This window comes from Corvus kubaryi, unplaced genomic scaffold (genome assembly GCF_017639235.1).
Source record: "Corvus kubaryi isolate FWS band 111438036 unplaced genomic scaffold, C.kubaryi_AGA036_p1.0 37396, whole genome shotgun sequence".
In the NCBI taxonomy this organism is placed as follows: Eukaryota; Metazoa; Chordata; class Aves; order Passeriformes; family Corvidae; genus Corvus; species Corvus kubaryi.
Window position 1 is genome coordinate 22,453,877 of NW_024581135.1, and position 10,413 is coordinate 22,464,289.

The 10,413-nt window shown below is 38.8% G+C and overlaps 1 protein-coding gene across 1 annotated transcript; it reads right to left on the minus strand.

Moving 5' to 3' along the window:
* Window positions 1–775: 775 nt before the first annotated feature.
* On the minus strand, window positions 776–8,123 carry NFE2L2 (nuclear factor, erythroid 2 like 2). Its single transcript, XM_042040978.1, has 4 exons — window positions 5,923–8,123; window positions 5,669–5,764; window positions 5,139–5,318; window positions 776–3,147 (listed from the first exon to the last, which is right to left on the minus strand). The coding sequence occupies exons 1-4, from the start codon at window positions 6,187–6,189 to the stop codon at window positions 1,939–1,941; spliced, it is 1,752 nt and encodes a 583-aa protein (XP_041896912.1). The 5' UTR covers window positions 6,190–8,123; the 3' UTR covers window positions 776–1,938.
* Window positions 8,124–10,413: the final 2,290 nt, after the last annotated feature.

The following is a 10,413-nucleotide window of genomic DNA, read 5'->3' on the forward strand; positions in this document are numbered from 1 at the left end:
AAACCAAAAGTTCGTTGTGAAGTTACACTGACTGATGCTACTGTGGCCAGCCAAGCAGTAAAAGATAATCTGCCATTCACTGCATCTGGGGAAAACCAAAGCTGGTACCTACATCACTGAAGGCTCCAAACCAATTATTGCTGTTCAGGTGAGAAGGCTTGCAGGCACTGGAGTGTTGTATGAAAGCAGCAAGCAGCACAGAACAGCTGGAAATTGGAATCCTTTCACAGCAGCCCGTGACACAACAATACTTTCTCTGCTTCCTAAATGCACAGGGTTTTTTTTTTGAGGACACTCAAAAGGTCCATAAAAAGTGATATGATGTAGAATTTGGATGATATGAAATTGTTCTTCTAGCTTTCATAGCCAGCTGAGAGGCTTTCTGATTGACATGCAACTCCAGCACAGTTAAGAAGTCTGGGAATAAACACATCAAGACTGAATTCAGGAACAACCTGTATCATTTTACTTAACCTAACTTTGTGAATAATGAGCTAATGGAAGGCTGGATTCCTAATCTGATATCCCTCTTTTAAACCTCTTCTGCTGTATTATTAAACCATCTCTGTGGGTCCTATTCTACCCTTTCTCGACACCTCCATTTCCTTATTTTGGAAATATGTACCAATAAAGTTGCAGAGCAACTTTTTTTTATCTATTTAAATGACATTATGCATAACATTGCAATAGATAAATTCCTAAAATGATATAGGTCCGCAGTGGCAAGAAAAAAATCACTTCAGATCAAGCGTGCCTTTCAGAATTTTCACAGGGATGAAGATAAAATTTTTAATGTTCAGATCAACATGTCTTACAAATTACGCATTTTCTGTATTGAAAAAATCCAAAATGCGTTCCTTTGAGTAGTAAACAAAACAATGCTATTTATTTGCCCATTCTTTATTCTTTTATAAATAATAATTTAAACTCCACAAAGCTTTTCAATTCACTGAGCAGAGATTCCAAACAGTGCAGGTGGCTGGCTGCTAGACTGCAGTTTTCTGTAAGCACCAAAGTAACAGCAGGGACAAGTGATGCTCGTTGATTGAAGTCAGAGGCACAGTAGTGTAGTTCTAGGAGAATTGCTCAAAAGCATACAGCAAGTTTAGCTGGAAAAAGGCATAATGCTGACAATGCTTTATCAGATTTTAAAAGCCTTTGGAGAAAAGATCTCATGAATTTACATAGTGTTCAAGGAAAACAAAAATGTAAGCTTAGCATAGACTTGAAACTTTGTGTTCCATGGTCTTTCCAAAGGTTATTAAAATGAAGCTGAATGAAGCATTAGTAATGCTGACACTGCTGTGTGATTGGTTATTATGCTACATGAAGACTTAGCTTTGGAAAACTAGCGAGGATTTCTCTTCTTTAGGGAAATAAATGTGTATGAAGTAGATTTAAAAAAGTTTAATGAGCTGATAAAGCAAAATCAAACACTGAGTGTCAACTTTTATACTAAATTAATATATTAAATATAAAGCAAGTATAAATGTATAAGAAAAATGGGAAACGCTATTGCATATTTATAAAAAATATCAGAAGCCATCCTGGTTGTCTTGCAAGAAATTATATTTAGAAGGCTAAAATCATTTATATATATACCAAATAAATCTATGAATATAACAATAGATAGGAACAGTATATAAATATGGCATATTTAAATATTTACATATATATGGGAACTAATCAAAGTGGTGCTATAAGAAGGAAATGTCTGTTATAAAAATCAGATTCAAAATTTTGTATATGCCCATCTGCATTACATGATTAATTATCAACTTGCATCTTCCATAAACTAATTAACAACTTTAAAATTATCATTGCATAGACTTACTTGACAAATATTACTTAATTTTGCATTCCACCTCACAGTAGAAACTATCATGATAATGATACAAAAATAGTAACTCAGAGAGCAGTAGCCAGCTGTACTGCCCTTCAAAGTTTAGTCCCTGACTTCCTGCTCTTAGGAACAAGAAAGACATTGCCATCTCTAGTTTGCTGCAGTGAATATTCACTAGGAGAGTAAGGCTTTCCATCTTCATCACGTAGCATGCTGAAGACCTCGAGGTACAAGGTGGTAAATTGCTTTTTCATTTGATGAAGGCTCCTGTCATGCTCTCCTTTTTCCTTAAGCAATTTCTCTTTCTCATCTTTTAGGTTACTCAAATCATGCTCCAGTTCTACTATATTTTCCAGTTTTCTTTTACGGCAATTTTGAGCAGCCACTTTGTTCTTGCCTCTCCTGCGTATATCTCGAATAAGGGTAAGCTGGGCTTCATTGAACTGCTCCTTAGACATCATTTCACTGAAGTCCGCAACAGGGAGATTGATGATTTTTTCAACAGGAAAAGGGATCTGCAGAGCTCGTGCTCTTTGCTCATCTCTTGTGAGATGAGCTTCAAGGCGGCTTGGAGGTTTATCTTTTGTGAATGGAGCTTTGGGTTGGCTGGGAGCCAGAGGGGGTTCTTTCTTTGGTGTGGTTGTGCATGGCAAACTTGGTGTTTGAGTGTTTGGCCCTAAGGAAGAAAACACCTGATTCTGGAGGTGCAAAGAGTACACACTAGCACTGCTCGGCAGCATACTTCCAGGAGCACTATCCAGGTCTTCCATTTCAGAATCACTGCAACCCAAAGTCTTATCTGCATAGGCAGATGATTCCACAGAGTGTTCCGGCGATGCTACGCTGGAACTTGCATTCAGTGAAACACCAGAGTCAGAATCGTTACATTCTGCTCTGGTCCCTGAGTGGCTGCCATTAAAAGCTTTACACAGTGCGAAGTCAGAAAGATCAATAGGTTCACTTAGAATCTCTGCCAGGGATTGACTGATAGTGTTCCTTGCTGCTGCATCACCGTTCGCCTTTGTATCAATAAAGGTGGTGTAGAAATCCTCACAGAAATCGGGGTTTGAAGGGGACGTGTCATTTAAAGAGTTCACACTCAGCGGGTTGGTGTCTTCTGGTGGCAAAATGCCCGAAAAGGGGCCCTCCATACCATCCAGGAAATCTGGACTGCAGTTAAGTTCTTTTTTCAGTACAGGTAATGAGCTGCAGTAACTGTAGCTGTTGTGCATCTCTGCTGGCTTGGTTTCAGGGCTCGTGACTGTGCTCACCTCAGCCAGGTTATCATTTTCGATGTTCAGGCACTAGATGGGAAATGCAAGGGAGAAGTTGAGCAACACGTCTCCAATTGATAAAACCCTTTTCTACAACCCACAAGCATTAAATGGCAATCAGCATAGACATAAAGGGGTTTTATAACACTGCTATAGTCTAGATGACTACAGCACCCCTGTACTGTGGAGAGGCAATCAAGGAAGATGACAGATACCAAAGGAAGGGCACAACATAACTTGTTCTAGACAAAGCTGCTTAGACTAAGAGAGCAGAGCCTCTCAAGCTCAGAGCAAGATGCTGAAGATACCCATTCCAATGTGTTATGGAAACTGCATGGAGCCCTCCTGTTCTGCTAACTGCTTGTGGGGATCCTGGAGCTGCCAGGTCTGAACTTCTCACAAGCACCACTGCTAGGAATGGCATGGGTACAGAAATGTGGAATTCCTCAGTAAGACTTAATGAGCATTTATACTAAACAATTACTTCTAACACTATTGATTTCATGTCACAGTTCCTCAAAAGCAAGATTCTTCTAGGATTTACTGAATGAAGTAGCTGTTCAGCAGAGAGAAATGTAATTCTTGGTGAATAAGAACAGTACTAACATGGAGCCTGGCAAACACACTTTTGCTCAGCTGGCTAACACCACCCTAACAGCTGGCATCAGACTGCTCCACTGATGGGCTTTCACAGGCTACAAGAACAACTTTCCAATGGGGTGGGGCACTTGCTTAACTGAAGTTGAAATAAGCAGGCCTGCTGTCCCCCAGGAATCAGGTAATTATCAAAATGATTCTGTTTCTCTGAAGAAGGGTCCACACACTGATTACTTAACTAGAGGTTGTTCAAGGTTTAAGCTAAGATTTTGAACGTGAGAGCTCTATTTTTCCATTTCTCTACATAATTTGTAAAAGGCAGTGCCCTCCATTTAATTATCTTTTTTTTTCCAGAAAATTATTCACTTACTATTCAGAATTACTGCAATAAATTATTTTAGTTTGGTTTTTTAATGTATTTTCACCATCACTGCTGCCTCTTCACAGCCACTTGCCCTTGTTACTTATGTGGGTCCTTTAAGCCTAACACAGTAATCAGGTTAGAAAACTAGAAAAATATAAAAAATATAAAAAGATGAAGGGAAAAGGTAGAACGGCAGGAAAAACTCAGTTCCTGCAAGTTTTTCACTTAATTTTTTTGAAATATGATTCAGATCATATCAGCAATCTGAAATATGATTCAGCATATCAGCAATCATCTCTTGTATTAATAGCATAAAGTAGAGCAGCATCATGCTGGAAAGCATGATAACATTCTACAGTATTATATTTGAAAATAAATTTATTCAATTTTATAGTCAAATATAAGGGAAATAGAAATATAAGGATAGGCTAAAAATCCCTACATATCCTCTGTATTAGCAAAGTGATTTTTTTGTTCTTTTGAAATATCCAGTTCGTGTACATTACACAAGTTTTTCTTACTGAATATATATAAACAGCATTTATATAAATATACCTGACTCTTTTGTGTACCTAAATATATATTCTATTATCAGCTTTAAAAAAAACCTTTTCCTTAGATAAAAGTTGAAATCAAAAGTAATCATATTCACACAGACACTGCCAAAAAGCCCCCTACTATTTAAAATAACACTTGTGAAAACAATTCCTGTTGTAGATCCATGACTCAGAAGTGTCCATTTTTGAGCAGCTGAATTTTAACCATGATCACGCTGTAACAAGTTGCACACAGAGGCAAACAGTGACTTGCTAAACAAGAGGAAGTTTTGACTGAGAAGTTTCATTAAGGCTTATCCATAAACAACTCATTTCCTTCTTCCTACATGTTTTTCAAGATATTATTTTTGAAAAAATTAAAGCTCATATTGTTATAAGCACCCTACAGGTGTAGAACCCGTCATTATCACCATCTGTTCAGATGCTATTGTACTGCCTTCTCCAAAATACTATAGTCCTCCAAAAATATCATGCTTTGCTTTTCAGGTGCTTATCATACTAACCTGTAACTCTGGAAGGGACAATAATTCTTCCCAAACTTGCTCTATGTTCTGCATATTCTCTGCATCAGTGGTTGGAACTAGATCAGGGGATTCAGGTGGCTGAGCTTGATCAGAAGAAATGAAGGCTGGGTTGCTACTGACCTGAGCAGGAACCAGTGACTGAAATGTAGCTGAAGAAGCCTGAAAAGTTTAAGCAAAAAATTAAAAAGCCAAACAAAACAATGATAACTAAAAAACTCATTCAAAAAACTAGATGTGCATTTTCCAAAGCAAAAATCTAGCTTTTGGAGTTCTACCATTTCTGCAGAACAAACAGGTATTTCTTAAGAAAAGCTTCTTTTTTTGTAAATAATGGAATAATATAAAAATAGGCTCAAGCCTACTCACTGCTTTCTATGCCAGCTGGAGCCAGCTTGAGGAAAATACGCAGATCACAAATCAAGTCTTATGCTGAAGACAAATCTTAGAGAAGATGTGAGACTGACCCTGTGGAAGACCACCCATGAAACCACGGTACTGTGCATTTTTACCTCATGCTCATCTATAAATGGGAATGCTTCTGCCAAGAGCTGCATGCAGTCATCAAAGGACAAGGCCTCTGCTTCTGGTTTTGAAGGCTCTGTGGCCTAAATAGGAAAGTTATGAAAAAAGGTTACTGCGTCTTTGAATAACTGAGGATCTTCCATTACAGCAACACACGCAAATTCATTTTAGGCAGCCACGAGTATCATGCCTTCCTGTGAACGGAAAAAGGGTTAAACACACTCAGAACACTGAAGTTTACCTGTGAGAAAACACCGGATGGCTCAGTATCTTCTGACTGAAGGCACTGAGCTGGCTGCACAGGAACAAATTCACCTGTCTCTTCGTCTAACTCCAGCTGAGCCAGCAAGGCTTTCTCCTGCTCTTTTTGGAGCTGTTCTTGTCTTTCCTTTTCAAGTTTCTTCTGTTTCTCGAGTTCATACTCCTTCTGTCGCTCACTAAAATCAAAAACTTCACGTCTTGCCCCAAGGTCTATATCTTGCCTCCAAAGGATGTCGATCAAGTTCATGTCCTGCAACAGAAGTGCTTTTTTAAAGTAAGTTCCTCGCCAGCAGACCTGGTTTAGAACAACAGCAAAGCTTTAATCTCTGTGTCAAATAGGTAGACTTACGTAACTGAAACTTATTCTCTTAATCCTACAAAATTACCAAAATAAAATATGGTTCTACATGACCTTTCTGAAGTGTGTGACCTGGTGCTTTGGTTTCTGTGGCCCACACACAGGCTCATAGAAACCGAGAATTTATTACAACTGGTAAGGTAATAAAGGAACTAGCCAGAGGATAAATATATTCTTCTTTTTCAACTTAGAAAAAATATGAAGATACAGAATGAATTTGTCACAAAGAAAGTAATTTTTATGAGAAAAGAGAGAAATTGGGAAGTTTGACTGTGCACATTGTTTTCCACATGTTCTCGTAAAACTGCAAAAGCTGACTAAGAAACATGATGGAGGCTTCCTGAAGTAACAATAATAGCCATCCTGCAAAATGCATTTTGGAATATTAATGATCTTAAAGATCAGCAGAACAGAGCTTCAGAGATGGCAGAGAATCTGGTTTCAAAGACACCAAGGGACATAACATCACTAGCACTCAAGACAATTATTAAGACTTTTACTAGAAATTGTAATTTAAAGCTTAGTCAGTGTTGATGTTCTAAATGTGGTTGGTTTGGAGCAGCTGAGTATAAACAGTGGTCGCAAGGTCTCAGATACTGTTAACCAGTTGGCCCCTGGCTCATCAGAGTCCGCTGTTGTCAGACAGCTAACAATGACCTAGATTTCTTGGAAATCAGTTGCCCTTGCACCTGTAGTGTTTCAGGAGACAAATGAAATTCTGCTATTTAGGAAAAAGCAATTGTTTGATACTATTTGCTTTGTCTACAAATACTTTTAATTTATTGCATCAGGGGTTTTTAGTGGGGGAGGAGGGCAAGGGGGTTAGTAGATTATTTTATTTTTGTTTTTTACTGTTCAAATAGTCAATATTTTTAGGGCTGAAGTCTAGAGTATTTTCTTCTATGAAGAAAACCTAACACCCAAAATTTATCAATTTGTATGCCTGCCGATATAGAATTTTATTACTTGGTAGCCACATTTCTCAACCAACCAACCAGCCAACCATTCAGCTGGTGCCTGGAAGGTTTTGATTTTACATCATGTTTCATTATGCTTAAAATTACCCTTTGGGCAGCATGTGAAAATAATGTTCAGTGTTGGTCATCCTCATCAGATTAACACCCTACAAGTAATACACCAAACACTGCATTTCATTTAAACAGAACCTTCCTGATTCACTCAGCAGCTCTACACCCAAGATACAATTTTTTTGCCATCGTATCAAATTAAAACATTCCCTTCTCTCTAAAGGTTATTTTCAAATAGAAAAGCAAAGTAACCTGCATGCCAACTCACGCTGTCATTCAAAATGATCATGTCTGTACAACAGCTATGGCAAAAAGCTTCAGGCCAAGTCCACATTTGAACAAACCAATTCAGTGTCCTCATTTCACTTGGCATGAACGACTTCTATTAATAAATTAAAAAAATGTATTTTTACTAAAATTGGGTAACTACATAAAATATCTTTGTGTAACACAATGCAGGCACTTCCAAATCTAAAACATATTTAATATACCTTGCTGGGAGACACCAAACTCAGCTTTAATGGCCAGCAATGAAGAAGCTGAAATTATTACAGTGGCTGCCCAAGACAATGTTTGTTTTTTCCAGATTGGCAGGGTAAAACAAACTAATTAAGTTCTGCAGTAATTGGAGATACTGCAATATGGTATAGCTTCATTAAGGGCCAGTAGTTTACCAGCTGCTCAGTGTCTCCTTCTGCAGCAGATCCAAAAGTGCTTCCTAGTCTCTGAGCATTTGCAATATGTTCTGGATAAAACTGCAGGATCTGGATTTTAGGGCTCACTTCTGAATTATTCATTTACAAAGCACCATTAAAAATGTGACTCAAAAGATTTTTTTGTGTGTGCCTGTGTGTATATAATGCAGAAAGCTGTGAATTAGCAGAGCTGCTTTCCTTTATGAGCTGCAACAGACTGCTGTACAAGAATATCAGAACTGGTGCTCAGTTTCAGGTTAAACCATGAAAAACAAAAGTGAACAAAAAAAAAGAGCTACAGAAGGCAAAACACATTTTCCTTAAGAAGACAATCCACACAGCCTTAGTACAAAAACACAAGACCCAGCTATTACATGTGTCAGCCATTCTACTGATTCATGATCGAAGTAAGTAGCTTTGGGTGCTGCCTCCTTTGTGGGATGAGATGTCCCCAAAGACACCAGCCGACCAAAGAAAATGCTGTGGCTGTACACCACTGCCTCTGTGTGTGTGCAGCAATCAGTTCAGCAACCAGAATTCTTTTTTGAATGAATATGCTTGCCCGCTTATCAGGATTGTCAGGATCTTGAGCTGTTGTTTGATAAATGTGACAGCACTGATTGGCTTGCGTCACCATTTCTCAAGGGACCGTATTTAGGTCAGTGTTTTATCTCTGGCAAAGAGCTGAGCTCTGCCAAACAGTCTCATGCTCTACCCTGGAAGGCAATGCTTGTCAGGAGCATCTTTTTAATTTTATTTAGTTGTTGTGTTAGTGATGCTTAAAACCAAAAGGATGAGTTGTTTTATTTTTGTTACCACCATGTAACTAGAAAAGAGCCCTCCTATTTTCAGTTTGAAAAGGTGTACATAACTACAGCAATATTAGTCTTAACTTTGAATAACAATTCAACTAATTACTCTTTGCATAAATGGGCTACATGGAGGAAGTGTTCTTCTGGTCAATAAGCTGATATGTAGTATCTAACAGCACACTGATTTAAATATTAACCTGCCACTTAAAACACTTATCTATGATTTCAGCCAATGCTTTTAGTAATACCGCCCTTTTCAAGAAAAAAAATATTCTGGTCATTAGTCCAAAGCCTCAGATCAAAGTTAATGGAGTCAACATCGACTAGTGATTCACTAAGGAATGAATCACAACCACAAGCACGAGGTAGTGGCCAAGAACTCTTAAAAAAAACCTTGCAGTCTAAAGCAAACATTTTGCAATTTTGTTCCTTTAGCCTCCCCCCAGTCTTCCTCTTTAAGTTATTTCCCTGCCTTGTTGAACACCAGCACAGACATACACAGAGGTACCCACATAGGCAAGCATTCTACTTTCGGTTCATCACTGAAGCAATTTTCCCCTTCTACTGTGAAAGTATCCCAAAAGTAGCTGTGTACTTGACACCTGGAGTCTTTAAACTAAAGCTGTGAAAGGCTTTCCTGTGCAAGAGTGACCTGCTGGTTTTTAGGTGCCTCAACATAATGTGCTGGTCTCAGAAAGACTCATTTGGAGGGACAAGTGAGCACAGACTGGCATCCAAACTGGAACATGTGCACTGAGAGTCCTGTGAAAGATTCATCTGACCCAGAGTTGGCTGCTGCCCTGCAGAGCCAGGCTGACCACTTCCCTGAATATCAGACACATTTACTGCAAAGGCACAGCCTCATGTGACAGCCTCCACAAGTGCCCGCTTGTTCTTTCCTCTGTTGTGCAACTCCTTGGATTGCATCAGAGGAAATGATGGGTTTGGCAGAGCCAAGAGGCCGCGCAGGAAGAGCCAGGCCTGTGCCCAGGAGGGATTGCAGCTGCGGTGCTTCCCCCGCGCCTGGAGCTCAGCTCCTTCCCGCTGAACACCAACGCCTAGGCCAAGGGCAAATACGTTATGGGATTCAACTTGTCTGCTGTCCAGCATTTTTAACTTCAGAGAAAATGGTACAGGTTTAAGATTTTTCCCAAGCAGACACACAGTGATTTGATTTTAACATTTTCTTTGCAATTTTGAAGACAGAGAAACAACTTCTCTCAACAGAAGACATGTTTTGCTTTCCCATGATCCATGTAAGCAGGAGGTGACTTGTACTGATGGTTTGATTTTTCTGTTCATTTAGTGATATGTTCTTCCTATCACACTGATAGCTTAGTTTGGACATACAAAGGCACTTTTAATAAGATAAACATAAATGTTAAACAATTCACATTAAGCCACCATCTGGCCCCCAATGGAAATTTTCATGTTTTAGATTTACATATCAGCATTTGCCATCTGGGCAGAGTCTGTTATACATTTTATGAGAAAATCTCATTGTAAAGTTTGACAATTAACTCTTATTGCTCCTAAGCAAACATTTGCAGAAGGGTAAACAAAGGAAAGAGACCCTGT

Excerpts from the sequence above, each read along its gene's own strand:
- NFE2L2 (XM_042040978.1), bottom strand. The coding sequence starts at position 6,189 with ATGAACTTGATCGACATCCTTTGGAGGCAAGATATAGACCTTGGGGCA. Across the intron at positions 5,765-5,922 it reads CATCCGGTGTTTTCTCACAG|GCCACAGAGCCTTCAAAACC; the intron begins GTAAACTTCAGT and ends TTTCCTATTTAG. Across the intron at positions 3,148-5,138 it reads TGTCCCTTCCAGAGTTACAG|TGCCTGAACATCGAAAATGA; the intron begins GTTAGTATGATA and ends TTTCCCATCTAG.